Source organism: Leucopleurus acutus (assembly GCF_964270905.1).
Source record: "Leucopleurus acutus genome assembly, chromosome: 10".
NCBI lineage: Eukaryota > Metazoa > Chordata > Mammalia > Artiodactyla > Delphinidae > Leucopleurus > Leucopleurus acutus.
The window spans coordinates 17,781,543-17,800,561 of NC_139153.1; the positions used below are offsets into that span (position 1 = coordinate 17,781,543).

A 19,019-nucleotide genomic window follows, 5' to 3' on the forward strand; every position below is an offset into this window, starting at 1 on the left:
TGTCCGGCCCACCCTGTGCTCTGCTTGTGTTTGGAACCCTTGCTATTGGCCAGGCCTTGTACGGGGGCACTAGGCAGTGATAGTCTATCTCATTCATGTTTCAAGAAGAAACCATTATTATCCTCATTCTAAGAATGAAGAAATTCAACTCAGGTTCTGACTGTGGAGTCCAAGATCTTAACCATCACCCTGTTCCTGTCAAAGGTATAGTATTCTTATGACACCCTTCAGGGTATAATAGATACTCTAATCTTTGCCACTGTTATTGCATAGTCCAAAGAAGCCTTGCTTAAAACTCTAATTACAAAGCTAATTAGATGTCTAATCCTTCATGACATTTTAATGTGAAAGCCGTGTCTTCTGAGGCAGAGGAATGTAGGGTAGGGTGCACATGTTTACCAGCCCAGGAGGGACAGCATGGGTGCTGGAGTCCTGTGGACCTGGGTTCCAGCCCTGCCCCTCCCTCTTGGACCCACGTGATCTTCAGCAAGTGTATGCATTGCTCGAGCCTCAGTTTCTCAGGTGTAGAGCATTGATGTAATACGTGCCTCCCAAGGCTGATGCTGCCGTTGTTCAGTTGTTTTTGTGAAACAGAGCTCTTTCTTTTTTTTTAATTGGTATATAGATTTTTAAAAATTTTATTTATTTATTTTTTGGCCGTGTTGGGTCTTCGTTGCTGCACGTGGGCTTTCTCTAGTTGCGGCGTGCAGGAGCTACTCTTCGTTGAGGTGCGCAGGCTTCTCATTGCAGTGGCTTCTCTTGTTGCGGAGCACGGGCTCTAGGTGCGCGGGCTTCAGTAGTTGCGGCACGCAGGCTTCAGTAGTTGTGGCTCACGGGCTCTAGAGCGCAGGCTCAGTAGTTGTGGTGCATGGGCTTAGTTGCTCCACGACAGGTGGGATCTTCTCGGACCAGGGCTCGAACACACTTCCCCTGTATTATTGGCAGGCGGATTCTCAACTACTGCGCCACCAGGGAAGTCCTCGTTCCCTTCTTTTACTATACCAAGCCACTGAGAAAGTTGCAAAGCGTGGGTTCTGATAAACTACCAAAACAGAGCAATATAGGTTGAATTTTCCTTTGGATGAACAGTGTCACTCATTAACATAATGTCTGTGAGCAGCCGGGAACACAGTACTGATGAGAGCCTTTGTCCTTATTCCACTTGTACATGTCTTCACTCAGTGCGATATAATTGAATGAGACTCATTTAAATGCCCTGGGTCTGATGCATTTTGAACCCAGGAACAGGTTAAATAATTAAGCAGGAAGTAAGGTTAACCTGTTAAACTGTGGTGTTGTGTGAAGCCTGGTGTTTAAATTCTCTATTATTTCTTCTGAAGAATGAGAAATTCAATGAAAGTATTGATAGTTAAGGTTGCTTGTGAGAAGGGGAGTGGAAAGGAGATATCAGGATCAAGCTCGGGGGGTGTCGGAGAAAAGGAAATGACCTTTGATCATTAGATGGAGAAATGAAAGGAATTCGGCTCAGACAGAGCTTTTCTCTTCTCTGTCATTGCTCCCGGTATCATGTGTTGAATCTTCCACATGATGGCTCAGTCCTGTAAATTAGTCCTAAAATAGGCAATGTCACCTAAAACCCGTGTCTATCCATCCTGGACAACAGACTGGGTCAAGACACTTCTAGAAAAGGAGAACCTCCTTTCTTTCTTCCCCGGGATTGAGCGCATCTGGCAAGGAGGTGTAGACAGTTAACTTGATTGTTCTTTGCACATTGCTGTTTGGCTGGGGAATCTTATTTCAGGCATCGTCTCAGTTGGTCTCCACTGTCCCTGGAGAGAGATCTCTGAGTTTGGGACCAGACCTAGGTGTCTTTGGGCATCTCAGGTTGGGTCTTCTGGAGATAAATAGTTCACTAAAGAGTTTGGAGTTCTGTTCTGAAACTGGTTTCCTGGGTAAGACCTCCTATGATGAGTTCCTTTGTGGAACTTTCTGGAACTCCAACAAGGGAACGATCTTAGGCGAGACCAAATATGTTGCTAGTCTACGTGGTGGCACTCTTTTCTATGTTCCACACGAAAAGGGAGTTAGTGTAGACAGTAATTAAGGTCTAGAATGGGAGATCATCGGTTTCCATCCCAGCTTGACCTCTTACTAGCTCTTTGACAAGGGACAGCTTTCTTTCTTGTTCTCGGTCAGTCTTCCCACCTGTATCATGAGGGTGGTAATAGTGCCAGTTGATAACATTGGTTGGATTATTAAATAAAATAAAGCACTTAAGTGCTCAATATCATTTCTGGCACATGAGGAAGAGCCAATAAAGGTTAGCTGTTATCATTGTTAATGCAATGCAATGAGATTTCTTTATTTTTCTTTCATTTTTTAGAAGAATAAATAGTTGTCACAGTCGATTTAAAACTGGTCTGTTTTAATCGTTTGGCTCTGCGTTCTCCTTTGTGCGTCGTTTGAGCTTGTTCAACCAGAGACATCTGCCTTGGATTACTGTGTGACTGTACAGTGTCTATCCTTGATTAGTTATGAAAGGCAGAAATGTAAGATATGTATGATAACTCTCTCCAATTCCCATGTATGTCTAACTTTTTCACCTCTCTAAGATAACAAAGCAAGAAATGGAGTTAGCAACATTTTCCGTTTCCAAGGCAGAAAGATATAAACTCTTTCAGTTTGCACATCACTGTATTTACATCTCGAAACTATTAGGGTGATTCTGAAGTTTTATTCTCTTACAGCCGTGAATATCGTTGCCTCTTCTCTTGTTGCAGGTCAAATGAACAATATAGATTGATAGCGTTGATAGATGCTCTGGGTGGTGGTGCTGAGAATAGGACTTTTTTTTTTTTAAGTTCATAAATAGGTTGTCATTACTGAGGCTCTGCTGTTTTTTTGTTCAAGTACAGTGGCTTGATAGAGGCTCGCTTCTTTTATATTTACCTACTGTATTTTCTGCATTGAGTAAATGACGCTGCAGAAATGAAGATTTTGTTGTGTTGTTCTTCTAGGACACCTAGTTCTTTCATCAGAAACTGCTTTTTTCTACTAATAAATGATCATTTTTGTTTTTACAGGGTTTTAGTAATTGATGCTAAGGCTTCTATGACATTTTTGAAAATACTTTGAATTCTGCTGTACACGAACTAGTCATGAGAAACAGCCGTTGTTGCTAAGAACTTTAAGCGCTTGCAGATACTTTGACACATGAAGACCCGTTAGGTTTATTTTTTTGGAAACTTTAATCTTTATTTATTATTTATTTATTTATTTATTTATTTATTTATTTAATGTCTTAGATCGTGCCCTGCCCAGCATGTGGGATCTTAGTTTCCTGAACAGGGGTTGAACCTGTGCCCCCTGAATTGGGAGCATGGATTCTTGACCGCTGGACCACCAGGGAAGTCCCTGAGACCCATTAGTCTTTAGTGTGTGTGTGTGTGTGTGTGTGTGTGTGTGTGTGTGTGTGTGTGTGTGTGGCTGTGTTACATACAGTTTTCCTCGCCAAATATGGAACAGTGTTTTACATTGACAACTATAGCAATAAATGAATTAGTGCTCCAGAGAAACCACTGGGCACTGCACAGTCGGCAAGAGTGGTTTTCTTTGCCCCCCGTGGAGGTCGAATAAGATATTTGCATTCATGTCATTCAAATGTTGCCATTTATTTCCCCAGCAGAAGTAGAAAGCGCAGGTTTCATCAGGAAGCAATAAATATCAGAATAAAACCTCTTTGTGATGAGCTGTCAGTGCTGTTTTTGAGAAGCGTGAAAAACAATACCGCATTTAAATGATACCCTGTTTAAACAGAAAACAGGAGTGAAGCAATTGTAAATTTATAGCCAGTACATGTGGAGTTTTGCATACCATTCAGGTAGTTGGAACTGTTTCAGAGGTGTATCAGCAAGTTTAATATTTATGTCTAAGCCTATTAAGTGATAGTTTGCGCAGAAGGTTAAATCTATTTTTATTTACCGGTCTGTTACTTGAGAGTGTTAGTTGGGGTGCCCTGGCATCTCCATCCTGTTTGACTGTTGAACGTTGCGCCTCTGAGACCTGCTGGGGCCATTTCTGCTTGGTTGATTTAAAGGGGCTCACGTAGACCCCCCCCCCCCACCTTAAACAGAGTGTTTTCTGTTGAACACTTTGCATCCCCTCAGGACTGGACAGTCATTACTTTGTGAAAATGCCCCCTCCCCCCTTTTCAGGAAGATTCAGGATTTTTCTTTTTCCCACCCATGCTTGCATCTGACTTTTCAAGAGCCATTTTCCCCCCAAGTCTCCCAAACACAGATGACTACTGATGGGCCGTACGTGCACACAGACTTCCGAGGGGATTGCTGGTGGAATCTTTCATGACATAACGTGAATGCTGCTGTTGACAGTGGTTGAGAAACAGACAGACAGTAGTCATCTAGACAGCCAGCTGGCGCTGGGCTGGCCATAGGAAAGATGCGTTTGCAGACCAAGGTGTCACTGAGAGAAAATATTCATTACACGTGTCTGGACATCTCCAAACGTTCTTAAGTGATTGCTCCAGGCTTCGATGGTATCAAGAAATGTTTGTAACCTCTTCAGCACAGGACAGAGTTTCATCATGGGCCCCCAAAGTTCTCCCTGGTTAAACTTCCCTAGAGACATAGGATTTTTAACGCTCAGCAGCCCATGAGTCCACTTAGATAGAAAGAAAATTCCTCCCATTTTTTTCGCTGTTTGTAAATAAAATTTTGAACTCATCTGTTCCCTGCAGGGTGAAGAAACAAAGAGCCTGACCCTTGTCCTGCATCGGGACTCCGGCTCCCTGGGATTCAATATTATCGGTGGCCGGCCGTGTGTGGTATGTTAATTGCCGAAATGGGTTTTTCTTGTCCCTAATGCAGGTGGAAGAGGGGTCAGGGTTTGGGGGGCGAGGGGTAGGAAACCTTGGGCACTTCATTCTGCTCTTATTAGAGTTCGTTGTGTGTCTAACGTCTTCCTGCTCAGGGATTTTTATTATCTCATTTTTTTATGGAAGCATAGTTGATTTATAATGTTGTGTTAGTTTCAGCTGCACAGCGAAGTGATTCCGTTTGGGGGATTTTTATTTCATTGTGATCTCCTAATGTAGCATTGTCCTAGTCATACAGCAGCTCATCTTAGCCGTTTAGCTTTGGGGATGCGTGTCTGGTTGGGTAGCAGTTGAGCTGAGGCACGTCGCGTGAGACGTGCGCAGTTGCACGGAGTCACTTTGCTAGAGTGGGGGCTCTGAGACTGGCCATGTGATCGGGGCTTCTGCTCTGTCTGCCCTTCATCAGTCAGGGGCACTTCCCCCATTTGTGGCATAGTGCATCCCATGCTCTTTCTTCCCTCTGGAGGTGTTCACCCCATTCATCATGATCTCCTCCTCCAGAGAGGAGAGACTGAATTCAAATCTGTCAATTTAATTGCAAAGAAAATGTCTGCTAAGAGGGCTGGGGGTGGGGAGGGTGCGGCAGAGGATGTGTTTTGGGATCTCACCTTTCACGATTGCCCGAGTATGTGTCATCTCTTGCTCTTTTTTGGGGCTGACCCTCTCCTTGTTTGTTAGCTTTGAAGGAAAATTGTCAGGGGAAGGAAAAAGAAAATCAGATTCACTCCTTCAACAAATAAGTATTGAACACAGGCTGTTTGCTAGGGGCTTGGAGATACTGGCCAGGGAGACTGGGTCCCTGTGGTCATTGAGTTTATGTCCTGGGTGATATTGGGCAAGAAACAAGTAAATACAGTAATTACAGATGGGAGAAGTACAATGAAGGGTAAAAAGTGGGAGGATGGCATGTGGTAGCTACCAAGGAGCAACGGCCATCATTGGCTAGAGTAATCAGGAAAGAGAGGAAGGGATATTAAGGCAAATCCTAAAGGATAAGAAGGTGTCAGCCATCCAGCTGTGGTTAATGTTTGCCCCCGCCTTCATGGAGCTCAAGTCCAGATGGAGGAACTGATGAGTTAGGAGAGGAGAGCACTGTTCTCACTGATACGCGCTGTGCCTGGGTCCAGCTAAAGATGCCTGGGGGCGGTGGAGTGGGGGGTCCATTAGCCGTAGGGAAGGAGGCCTCCTGGGGCGGGGCCATTGGAGCTGGGTTCTGAAGGATAAGTAGGAGTTTGCTAGATCAGAGGGTCCATATATTAATACATTTATACATTTGAGCAGTCTTAACTTTAAAAAATATATATATATTGAGCATATTTAGTTAGCTACAGATTATAAATATATTGACTACTGAACCAATGTTACCTGTCTTATAAAAGTTACATGCAAGAGTCATTTTAAATTACGAAGTTAAAATATGAATATGATTTTTAAAATGCTTTTTTGTCATTCCAATGTGTTGCATTGCACGTACCCATCTTTGAAGACCACTGAGCTAAAAGAAAGTGGACGGACCCAGGGAAGCCCAGACAAGGACAGGAACAGAGTTGAGGGGTGGCAGGAAGTGGTCAGAAGGAGGCTGGAGAAGCAGAGGCGGGTTATGATTAAATTCCCTTTGCTTTTAGCCAAGGCCACAGTTTCTTGCAAGAAACTTCCACACCGTTTATTGCAAGAAGTGACAGCTTAGTTGTAGGTGATACGTAGTCATTAAAATGATGAACTAATACATTATCTGCCTTACAGAACATACTTTAAAAAGCACACTTCTAGACAATGAGGAGAATGAAGGTGGGCAGGGGTAGGGGCCGGTCCCACTTGGCTGGGCCCCAGCACTGTGCACACACCCTTGTGTTCCTCCCATCGTCTCGAGGGGTTTCTTGAGAAACTAACATTGTGGGCTTCCCTGGTGGCGCACTGGTTAGGAATCCGCCTGCCAATGCAGGGGACGTGGGTCTGAGCCCTGGTCCGGGAGGATCCCACATGCCGCGGGGCAACTAAGCCCATGCGCCACAACTACCGAGCCTGCGCTTTAGAGCCCGTGAGCCACAGCTGTTGAGCCCGCGTGCCACAACTACTGAAGCCCACGTGCCTAGAGCCTGTGCTCCGCAACAAGAGAAGCCACCGCAATGAGAAGCCCGCGCACCGCAACGAAGCGTAGCCCCCGCTCGCTGCAACTAGAGAAAGCCCGCGCACAGCAACAAAGACCCAACGCAGCCAAAAATAAATAAATAAAATAAATTTATAAAAAACAAACAAAAATCCCAGCAGGGTTTTCCTGACACCCATTTAAAAAAAAAAAAAAAAGGAAACTAACATTGTGTCAGGCTGGGACTTTGCACTTTCCCCTCTTTCCAGTTGACTCAGATCCTAGGTGGCATGTCCCGCTGCTATTCTGATTCAGTTCTTGCTGCCAGGGGTCAGGCTCTCCAGCCCTGGGAGGGCGTGAGGGAGCCAACTGGGACTTGACTGACTCAGTAATTGTCCCTAGGAAACACCAGGACCGGACGGACCCAAGTTCTCCAACTTACCATCAAGAACGTCTTTTGCCGTTTGGCACAAATAACAGAGAGTTGACTGTACTTGGTTTTTTTTTGTTTTTTTGCGGTAGGCGGGCCTCTCACTGTTGTGGCCTCTCCCGTTGCGGAGCACAGGCTCCGGACGCGCAGGCTCAGCGGCCATGGCTCACGGGCCCAGCCGCTCGGCGGCATGTGGGATCTTGCCGGACCGGGGCACGAACCCGCGTCCCCTGCATCGGCAGGCGGACTCTCAACCACTGCGCCACCAGGGAAGCCCTGTACTTGGTTTTTGTTCATAATTTTTATTCCTCCTCTCCATACCCATCATTACCAGTTTTAAGAAACAACTACCGTAAGTGAAGATGCATTTCACTTTTAGATGTTTTAGAAGTTTCTGCAGCCAAAAGCGCCCAAACTAGGAAGATCTCTTCTGCACACACCAAAGCGTATATAGAAGAAGGGAGCCTGATGTTTGCAAAATGCCTGAAATAGAGAGGCAAGCCTACGGCTTGACAATTGTTGGGCAGCCGACTATGGGAAAGCCCGAAAAGATGGTGTTTAGTTTCTGCACCTCCCCAGGGGTGAAAGGATGCTTCCAGCCTCACTAGAATGCAGTTGTTGTTGTTTTTTTTTTCTCAGACTTACCAAAGAACATGTTTTAGGTCATTTTCTTTTTCCTTTAAAAAAAGTGATTTAAGCACAAACCAGACTCAATTTTGTAGCGTTCAAAAGTGTTCTCAGTTTATGTGGTCTTTTTGCAAGAACTCCATGCATGGCCCTGGGGAGGAAGATTGAATTCCATATGCATGTGTTTGCCGTTGTGTTTTTAAAAACTTGTCCTGATTAGCAGAAACAGCAAAGGGAAACCTAAATGGATTCTTCACTGTTGCCTGGAAATCTGGCAGGTCATTGAGAACATGCTAAAAAGCCAGCATAAGCAACAATGCGCACTCATTGTCAGTTACTGGAAGTAGAACGCTGTGCGGATGACGTGTGTGTTTCCCAAGGAATTCCTGTGTTGGATGCTTGGTTGGGTTGTGACATAAGCCCAGCCGGGGGCTCTGACATAAGGCTTTTCATTGCATGATGCAGTACGTGATGCTCTTAGCAAAATCACATCACCCATTCATGAGTGCTCGTATCCCTAAAGAAACAGCCCCCAGTCTGGTGTATCAGACCTTTCCCTTCAGCCTTTGGCAAATATACTTCATTGTCAGGCACCCCTGGGATGAAAACAGTCCCTTTCATTTTTCTGTTTCTCAAGCCAACAAAAGCAAACAAATCCTAATTCATCTTGGTTCACCTTCGTGCATAGCTCTACCTTAAAATGTGTTAGGAGAGGAGCCAACAAGCAAAGACTAAAGAGATGGCTCTTAAGAGAAAAGTCTCGCTATCAGCGACGGGCTTGATTGGTTTTTTTTTTATTTTGTGCTTTCTGTATTTTTTGAATTCTGTTACCATCCCCTATCAGCGACGGGCTTGATTGGTTTTTTTTTATTTTGTGCTTTCTGTATTTTTTGAATTCTGTTACCATCCCCTATCAGCGACGGGCTTGATTGGTTTTTTTTTATTTTGTGCTTTCTGTATTTTTTGAATTCTGTTACCATCCCCTACCACTGTCTTTATTTAAGCCCAGTTGTGGTGTTTGCTCTTGCCTGTTCCTCTCTGATTTTTGCCTGGACTTTCTGATGCTCCTTAAGAAAAATGACTTGTGTACGATGTATTTTTCTGAAAAACAAGCCAAAGCCCAAATCCCATCCCCTTTTTTTCCCCCCTTCCTCCCCAGCCAAGAAATGCAAAACAGTTAAATCAGAGTAAACACAGATCTGTTTTCATTTGATATATTGACATCATCCCTTAGGGAACTCAAGCTTGTCCATAAATCCTTTGTGGTCCATTGAGACTCTTCAGGTTCCTCTAGTGGAATATTCCCATAGCCTGGAATGTTGGAATTCATGTGTATTTTTGAGACTTTTCTCAATGGGAGACAGCATTGCACTTAGAGCTTGTATAAGAGAATCAACCTATCCTTAGCTTGAAAGTGACCTGTGCCACTTTTTAGCTGTGTGACCTTAAGTAGGTTACTTAACCTCTCTGTCTCAGATTTTTTCCATCTATGAAATGGATAATAATATTACATACCAGTTGTGGTTATTATGAGGATTAAATGGCGGACAGAGTACGCTCACTACGTACTTGGTACCTAATGTGTGTTCAGTAAATAGAAGCTGTTGCACTGCTTTGTATCTGATATAGGCACGTAGGGAGCTACACAGATGCCTTGGGAGTCGTGCATCGTCAGTAGTGGCTGTGAGAGAGAAAGGAGGCTCATAGAAATTCAGACAGTGAAGGCCTGAGCGGAGTGCTGTGATGCTGGCCAGGGGTGCCTTTGGGGGCCGGTTGATCCAGCACAACACCCACAGACTTGCAGACCCTTCTCTCTTGGAAGAGTGTTGATAGAATCCAGATGGCAGTGAGAGACTTATCTTTGTCTTGCGGGGATAAATGTTGGGAAAAACACTTAAGGTTCATTTTTGCTTGTGATTTTGGTGTCTTTTGAATGAAATCTATAACATTATATAGTGTGTGTGTGTGTGTGTGTGTGTGTGTGTGTGTGTGTGTGTCTTTGTGAGAAGCGGGGATGGGAGGGGAGAGAAGAGGTAGAGAATGTGCATTTTCCCACCCTTGGTTACTACTGTTACACTTCAAGGGGTAGGTGGAGCCACTTCAAAGCCATGTCTCTCCTCCTTTAGAATACAGGTTTGTTTTTGTTTTGCAGTTTAAGGAGGAAAATGTTGTATTTTCATAATTATTTTTTAACAAATGGAATTTTGATGTATTTGCATGTAGAGAAATTAGTAGTGAAGTAGATCTTCTTATGGCGTTATGTCAGGGAAATTGCCATGATGGTAGATTTTGGAGTTTTTGTGGAACATCCTGAACTTACTTCCCAAATGCTTTTTGTTTGGAAACAACACACGCTTTTGCCATTGCAGTTATAAATCCATCTGTTAATCACGAGAAATTTAATCCACACACTTGGAGAGCATTCATCCCAGTGCTATTTGGAAAGAAGTTCATGAACAAGCTGTGAGGGTTTTTTTTTTTTATGAGTTGGAGCTTTTTGATTTTAAATAAAGGGAGGACTTTGAGCATGGAGCTGTCTTCTTTCCCAGAAAGTTTCAGTCTGGACTTTGAAAGATCTAAAGGAATTCAAGACGATTGGAGATCAGAATTTATTAGGAAGGGGGAGGGGTTGTGGTGGGCTTTTCTGATGCAAATCAGAACAAAGATAAAACGCCTATTTTCACCATCAGATTCTTGGATATTTAAAAGTTTTATAATACTCTGTGCTTGTGGGGATATGAGAATACACTCTGTCTAATGAGCTGTAAGTACAAGCTCTCTGAAGGATAGTTTGGCGACGTCTATCAAATACACGTACCCTTTGACCCAGCAGTTCCATTGCTAGGGATTTGCCCCGATATGTACTAGCAAAGATATTTCAGAACACAGATAGAAAGGAATTAGAGGTGACGCAGTCTCTAATAGCAACAACTGTAAACAGTGCTCATTATCCCTGTGTGGGGTTACTGTCCAGACACTTAAGGGAGTGAGGTAGACAGTGGGCCTGATGGTGGAGAATCTGCAACCAGGCACCCCAAGAACGTGGGGAGCATAATCCCATTTCTGTGTCTAAGAAAGAAAGAAAGACATTAAAATGTTTTGGAAAGGGTGGATAAACTGCCACTCGATGCAGTGAAGGGTAGAAGGACAGTGGGTTAGAGACGGCAGGGGCTTATCATTTTATACCTTTTGGTACGGCTTGACTTATTTTATCACGTTACTTTTAGTTTAAAACAGAAATCGGGGGAGACAGCTGGCTTTTACCCCCTTGCCGCTTGTGCCGCCGGCAAGAACCCATTACTGTTTTAAGAGCGTAAGCTTGATTTTCATGACCAACTTAATGCCTAGCGTTCACGTGTGTGTTTCTTTTCACCCAAAGGACAACCAAGATGGATCGTCCACTGAAGGAATCTTTGTATCCAAAATAGTCGACAGTGGACCTGCAGCCAAGGACGGAGGCCTGCAAATCCACGACAGGATTATCGAGGTATGTGGACACCGCCAGGGTCTTCTGTAGGCCGAATGGCATCCCGTCTTCATCCGGTTCGAGGCAGGGTGCTCGGTGGGGCGGGGAGGCCTCAGCTGGTGACCCTTGAGGCGCGGGAGTCAGACCTCTCCGAGGGTGTGGGACCAGACTGGGTGCTGATTGCCTCGCTCTTAAGCCTTTGTTCACGTTCAGTGCAGAGAAGCCAGATTACGAGTGGCTTATTCACAATTTGGCTCTTGTCACGCGGCCGCGCATCTGTTTTGCGTTCTTCCGTTAGAGCTTCGTGTGAAAACCACTGGGGAGTCGTGTGTTAGTTAGAACCAGATGAGCAGTCCCTGTGGTGCAAATGGTGACTCTGTTCAGATCGGTGACCGGGGAGGCGATCATTGTGTCAGCTTTGGAATCACTCTAACGTCCTCAGAGCTCACAGCGCACAGTTATTTCCACATATCCCTCTTTTATGCGTGTCTTTTCTGCCTGTTGTCACTTGTACCAGTTGATTGTCCGGGGACGTGCAGGCAAACGTTGATATTCAGGATGGCCACTCGTCTCATCACCGACTTCCTCGTTCTCAATTTTCACTCATCATTTTAAACTTTTACTTAGGGGCTTTACAGATTTTCACCGGGGGAGGTAGGTAGCTCCCTCCGCCCCGCCACAGGACACTTTGGAATAGGGTCACACTGTGTCCCGGCATGCTCCGGGTTGCTGCAAGGGAAAGAGTGATTCACGGCCTGCTGGTGTGGGCTCCTGTTGCAAAGTTTGATGCCAATGACTGTATTTTGCTGGTGGTTTTAACTATGTTGATTGCTCTTTTAATGGGTAAATTATCTATATATACATGGGCTCAATTTGTTGGCTCTCCTATGAGGAAAAAATTAAATACGAGAATCCAGGATGAGTTGTTGAGGCCCGTAAGAAACCCACCCATGGGCCGTAGCCATAATATAGCACATGAAACAGGAAACTGGAAAAATGGCACTGTGACCACTGGATGTTTTATGTTCCAAACACACATTTGCATAGCATCTATATTTCTTGAGTATATTTGTGGTGTCTTTCAAACCTTGGACCGAGTGGGAACTCTGACCATGGGATAAGCCACGAGGGAAGTTCCCGTAACCCGCCGGAATGTGGCCATGTGCTTCCGGGGGAGGGAGCGTTGGGGAGAGGATGACAGAGTCTCGCTTTTCTGGTCTCATTTGGATGAATTCTGCAATGTGCAAAGCAGTACACTTCAGGTCAATTTATATCCTTAGGGGAACAGACGGTTATATCTCCCCAAGAAAACAAACTGAACGAGTTAGGGTATAAGAGTTACTTTTCTGAAAGAGTGGATGCAGTGTGACAGTTTACATATTAAAAGGATACTTGGGGGCTTCCGTGGTGGCGCAGTGGTTGAGAATCTGCCTGCTAATGCAGGGGACACGGGTTCGAGCCCTGGTCTGGGAGGATCCCACATGCCGCGGAGCAACTGGGCCCGTGAGCCACACCTACTGAGCCTGCGCGTCTGGAGCCCGTGGTCTGCAACGAGAGGCCGCGATACTGAGAGGCCCGCGCACCGCGATGAAGAGTGGCCCCCGCTCGCCACAACTAGAGAAAGCCCTCGCACAGAAACGAAGACCCAACACAGCAAAAATAAATTAATTAATTAATAAACTCCTACCCCCCAACATCTAAAAAAAAAAAATGAGATGGGACGTTTTTATTAAAAAAAAAAAAAAAAAAAGGATACTTGATTTTGTTTTAAGGACATCATTAATACTGCTACATACCCCTTGACTTTTTGAAGGGTTCTTAAACTTGGAGATCTTTTTGCTGCACATTTTAGGGTCAATCTTCATATTTCCCCAGTCAGGGGAGTGGATTTTCCCTACCAGGAATTTGCTTGGGCAAGATGCTTTTTCACGAGCCCAAATGCATCCTTACTGTCTTTTTTTCAAGAAAGAGAGAATACATTTTTTTAAAAAATAAATTTATTTATTTATTTATTTTTGCTGTGTTGGGTCTCTGTTTCTGGGCGAGGGCTTTCTCTAGTTGTGGCGAGTGGGGGCCGCTCTTCATCGCGGTGCGCGGGCCTCTCACTATCGCGGCCTCTCTTGTTGCAGGGCGCAGGCTCAGTAGTTGTGGCCCACGGGCCCAGTTGCTCCGTGGCATGTGGGATCTTCCCAGACCAGGGCTCGAACCCGTGTCCCCTGCATTGGCAGGCGGATTCTCAACCACTGCGCCACCAGGGAAGCCCAAGAATACATTTTTTGAGACCATTGTTCCAAAAGATAAGTACAGCTTCCATTGCCAAGGGTTTGGTGGAACAGCCAGTTTCTGTAAGTAATGGAATTTCATTGCTCTTACGTTTTGCAAATCAGAAATGTACAGCTGGGCAGGATTTTCTCTTGGCAAAGGGGGATCTGTGTTTGAAACATTTAGTACGGTTTCTGGTGAGTCACATTCCCCTTTTGGACAGTATGTAAAATATTAATCATGTCCCAGCGCTGAGATGGAAAGAAGGATGATCACAATAGAGAAACAACATATGTGTAATTGCAGTTGACACCCCGTGCCCTTCTCCGTCAAATCCTAATCTCTTTCGACATGATACAGTGATTCCCATGCGTGAAAACGATGTTCTCCTGTTCACCTTGTCTGTATCTGAGTTTATTACCAGGCATGAATTTGATTATTTTAAGTGTGCACGTGGGTTCACTAAGAAGAGTCGACGGCTTTCTAATTTTCCTCCATATTTCTTCCTTTTCAGAGGAGTGAGCAAACTCCCACTAGATTTTCACCATAAAAACTTTCATCCTGGCAAAAGGAAGCTTATATTAAATCCATAGAGACTGACTAAATCTCATCCTCAGTGCAGAGTTGTTAACGGTTACTGTGTTCCTACCGCTCTTTGTTCCCTGAGACCGGAGCTGTAGTTCTCACCCACATCAGAGCCAAGCACACTCGCCTCGTTTTTTATCAGAAATATTGTGAAATGCCATCAATACTCTCAAAGGAAATTCATAAATAATATTTATATCCATGCACACCTAATGGTAGAACCTATATACTGACATTAATAGAAAAGTAACAGGAAGATCATTTATAGTAAAATGTATGTATCGGTATGTAAACGCTTGGGCACAGCCGCATTAGAAGACACTGTGATGTTTGTTGCCAGACGCTGGCGTGTCCTTGTGGTCTCGGCACGGTGCACCGGCGACAGAAGTTGCTGGTCCAGGAAGGCGGTGCTGTGGAGTTTGGCACCACAAGCAGCATCGCCGTCCACGATTGGATTTTCCACGGTGGTGAACAGATTGTGGTTAAGACACGGCACAATTAAATACAGTCTTCCTTTGATTTACACACATCTCTGTGTGTGTGTATTTGTATTTTTTAAAATTTGTGGTAAAATATACGTAACATAAAATTTTAACCATTTGTAAGTGTACTTTTCTGGGGCATTAAGTACTTTATCGTGCAACCATAACCACCATGCATCTCCAGAACTTTTTTGTCTTCCCAAACTGAAACTGTAGCCGTTAACCCACCCCTCCTCCCCTTCCCCCAGCTCCTGGCTGCCATCCTTCTGTTTTCTGTTTCTATGCATTTGACTACTCTAGGTGCCCCACATAAGTGGAATCTTACAGTATTTATCTTTCTGTGTCTGGCCCATTTCACTTAGCATGATGGCCTGCACAGTCATCTGTGGACTTGTAGCATGTGTCAGAATTCCATCTTTTTTCAAGCTGAATACTATTCCATTGTATGTATAGAAGTATATACCACATTGTGTTTATCCATTCATCCATCGATGGACATTTGGCTTGCTTCCATCTTTACACTGTGGTGAATAATACTGCTGTGAACGTGGGTGTGTAATCTGTATGCATTTAAATTGCAGAAACAAAACAAAACAAAAAACCCCTCAGGGTTTATATGTAAAACAGAGTTAGGGTGTACGCTCAGGTAATTATAAAAAGTTTGTCGCTTTACCTTTACTATTGTCTGGCGGGATACGGGACGGTTATTCAGGAAGCCCAATAATTCTTCATTGCCCGAGACTCTGTGCGTTTAGGGCTTCTAGCATCCTTGGTCCCCACCCCAATCCTTGTGACAATGAAAAATGCTTCCATAGATTTCCATCAGTACCTCGGGTTATGATAAGGACCCCAGGGAGAATGACTGGGGTAGAGATTTGTCTTGTTCCCAACCTTGTGATGCAAGGTGCGTTGCTCAGAAGCTCGTTCTTGCATTGTACTCGTCTCTCATTTGGCGGTAAGTGAATTTCTGTGACAGTTGTCTGGGCTAAATGCAATGTCCTCTTCTGCTTTGAGATAGTAAATGCTATTCTCCGAGTGCAGTGAAGGCAGGGAGTGAAGCCCTCTTTTGCCACTAACCTTTGTTTTGTACGATCCTCTGTAAATACGTGTTCATCTTGGGAGTGTTATGATTTGAAGACCCAAGCATGTGGTCACAGAAGGTCTGTAAGCTCAGTGGCTTTTGTGTACATCAGTCATTCTCTGTTTTGTTTGTCATTGCTAAAAAGGCTGGGTTACAGGGTTGACTAGAACAGATTAACACTGCCTTCCCTTCCCGAGCTAGGCTACCTGGTAAAGCAAGATTTTACTATTTGTTAGTGAAGATAATGTTCTCCCAGCAACTAAAATGGCAGAGTGGCATGTGAATTCACCTGCAAAAGCATTTAGTTTTAGAAAAAGGAAGACGCTCTTTTTCTTCTGTTAACTTTTTATCTTGACGTAATTTCAGGCTTGCATTAATGAATTCCTGGACAGGCTTTACCCAGATTCCCCCAGCACTAACATCTACTACGTTCACTTTATCCCTTTCTCTCTCTACCCCTATTCCTAAATACATCAGTGTGTATTTTTTTTTTTTTTAGGAGTAAGACCTTCTCTTACATAACTACAATCCACTCATCTAAGTCAGGAAATTAATATTGCTAGGGCCCTATTGTCTCATCTGCAGAATTTAGTCAGATTTCTAATAATCCGTACAGTGTCCTTGATAGCAAGAGAAAACCGCAGATCATAGGTTTTACCGAGTTGGCATAGTTCGTGATTTCCTTTCCTTTAGAGCAGTGGCTCAGGTATTTTGTCTTACAGGCTACTGATGTTTTCGAAGAACACAAACTAGGTCTTTTGTGTAATGTCTCTCAATTTGGGTTTGTCTGATGTTTCCTCATGAGTACGGATTCAGGCCATACATTTTGGGCAGGAATACCAAAGAAGTGATAGTGTGTCCTTCTCAGCGCATCCTGTCGGGGGTCACACGATGCCACTTTGTCCCTTTATTAGTGATGTTAACTTGGGCTGCTTGGTTAAAGTCTTATCTGCCACGTCTCTCTGCTGTAAAGGTATTGTTTTCTCCTTTGTCTTGTATCCTGTCGGGGAGGGTGGGGGGATACTTTGAGGCTGTGGAAATATCTTGCCGCGACTCAAACTCTCATACACTGGTTTTAGCGCCCACTTATGGATTTTACTTGACTATAATTATTATAATGGTTGACGAATGGTGATTTACTAAGTACATTCCTTCTCTGTTTATGAGTTGTAAGAAGAAGTGTTCTTTTCCTCCCTGTTTTTTTCTGCCTATCTCCATGTGTCTGTCTGTCTGTTTCAGTGTGGACTCATGGATTCTTATAATTTGGTGGTCACCTTGGCCAGTTTGGGCCAGAAGGCGCTCTTTCAAGCTCGTACCTCTGACCTTTTCTCATGTTTCCATCAGTTTCTGAGCACTTCCTTACTTTGTGGCCCCACGAGATGTCCCAGGCTCATCTTGGGCTCTCCCTGCCCCAGCCGTAGAGTCAGCTCTTTTTCCAAGTAGCTCTAACTCCATTGAGTGAAGAGTGAGTGGCACTTAGAAACCAAAATATGGGTGCTAGGGTGATCATCTATAATTATACGAGGTTATAATTGAGGTTTCATTGTTTCTAGGCACTCTCAGCAGACAGAGCTAGAAAATGTAAATATGCACATACACACACAACATTATCATCATCAACAGCACACCTCTCTCCTTCTATTTCTCTGTTCGTCCTTTTATATATTTTGAAAAGTATGCCTGTATCAGTACCTCTAATTCCAGTCCAAGTCCGCATGCTTAAGTTTCTCCTCCTTCTTTGAAGATTTGCAACTCCTAGAGGAATCCCTTTTGAAATAGTGATGAATGTATTCTTTTCTTTTGAATCAAAACTCTGATCTTTGCTTAGATGTTATCAGTGAAATAAAAATTACTGATGAACATTGTTTAAAATATTTCTCTATTATTTTTGGTTTGATTTTGGGAGGAAAAATGTGCTCTAAAGTAGGCGATTTTGTCATTACATTTTTCTTTCATTATGGGGTAAGAAAGTCTCGGTATTTCTTGTGTAACTGTATGCAGGAAACCTATTACTGCTCAACAGGCAGAGATATGCACAAGATATTTGGGGGTGACATTAAAAATAAACACGTGAGGCTATGCTGTTGTCCTCTGTAGTGACTGATAGCCATGGACCACACTCAGCAGAGGAGAGGAAAAAATTCTGTGGCAGTTATCCTCCTGAGAAGTAAAACCTGTGTGTGTCAGTTTGAAATCGCTGTTACCTCAGTTACACAAATAATCTGTTTTGATGAAAGAGATGTGGTATAATTCAAGCTATGTTGAGAAGATTCTTTTTAAGCCGCAAAAACAAGCAGGTTTTAGAGACCCCTTATTAGGAATGGGCCTCAACTCTCCATTTCCAGAGGCAGAGACTAGAGTTTCATCTGAGTTACCGATTTCGGTTGGTCGACAGTGCTGTACCCTGGATTTCTATGCGGCAGGATTCTGAGGCCATGTCTGGATTGAGTGGGGGTGAGCGTGGTGATCATTTAGTGATGTTTACCATGGACACAAGAGAGGAGGGGTGACAGTTCGACTCTGGACTTGTTATCTCTGGCTGGACTCATACGATGTTTTTGGAATGACCACATTATCATTTGGAAGTAATGACTCTCCTTTCATTGGGATGGTGTGTATTTCATAATAATGTATGAGTCATTCTTTTTGGTCTTCAGATGTAAAAGAAAGTGGACACCTTTGTTGCATCTCAGTTCTTTTTCCCTCCTCCCCCTGTTTAAAGACGCTTTTCACTTTCATCTTACTCTTATAGCCTGTACCATAGCAATAGAAGTTCCGGCAAAATGAAAGCAGCTGATTTCCTTAGTATTAGCAGGTACATGTGGAAGTGGAAAGAGCCCTGAGGTTTCAATGAGGACCCCAGGTTTAGGTTTCTACCAGGTTAGTCGCTCTGTGGTCTTAGTATCCTAAATGCTGAGCCTCGCGTGCCTCGTGTCTAAAACGGGAAGAGCATTACTCTCTGTCTCCCCTACCTGTCATGCTGTCTGAGTAGAGCAAGGACATAACATAGGTCAAAGGATTTTTGCTCTTAAGTGCCAATATGAAGAATTGTTTGGGTTTTTTTTTTTAATTCGAATTTTACTATCTGATACAAGAACTTAATACCGAAGCCAGTTATAGAAGTCAGCAAAATACTTCTGAGATC

General features: G+C 43.9%; 1 protein-coding gene across 1 annotated transcript in view; it reads left to right on the plus strand.

The window, feature by feature from the left end:
• The window catches only part of PDZRN3 (PDZ domain containing ring finger 3), a gene marked incomplete at its 5' end in the record, with an annotated part of 246,788 nt that overhangs the window by 11,045 nt on the left and 216,724 nt on the right, over positions 1 to 19,019 (plus strand). The window contains 2 exons of the mRNA XM_082847772.1: positions 4,718 to 4,804; positions 11,378 to 11,485. Coding sequence (XP_082703898.1) covers positions 4,718 to 4,804; positions 11,378 to 11,485 — 195 coding nt within the window. The remainder of the gene's footprint in view (positions 1 to 4,717; positions 4,805 to 11,377; positions 11,486 to 19,019) is intronic.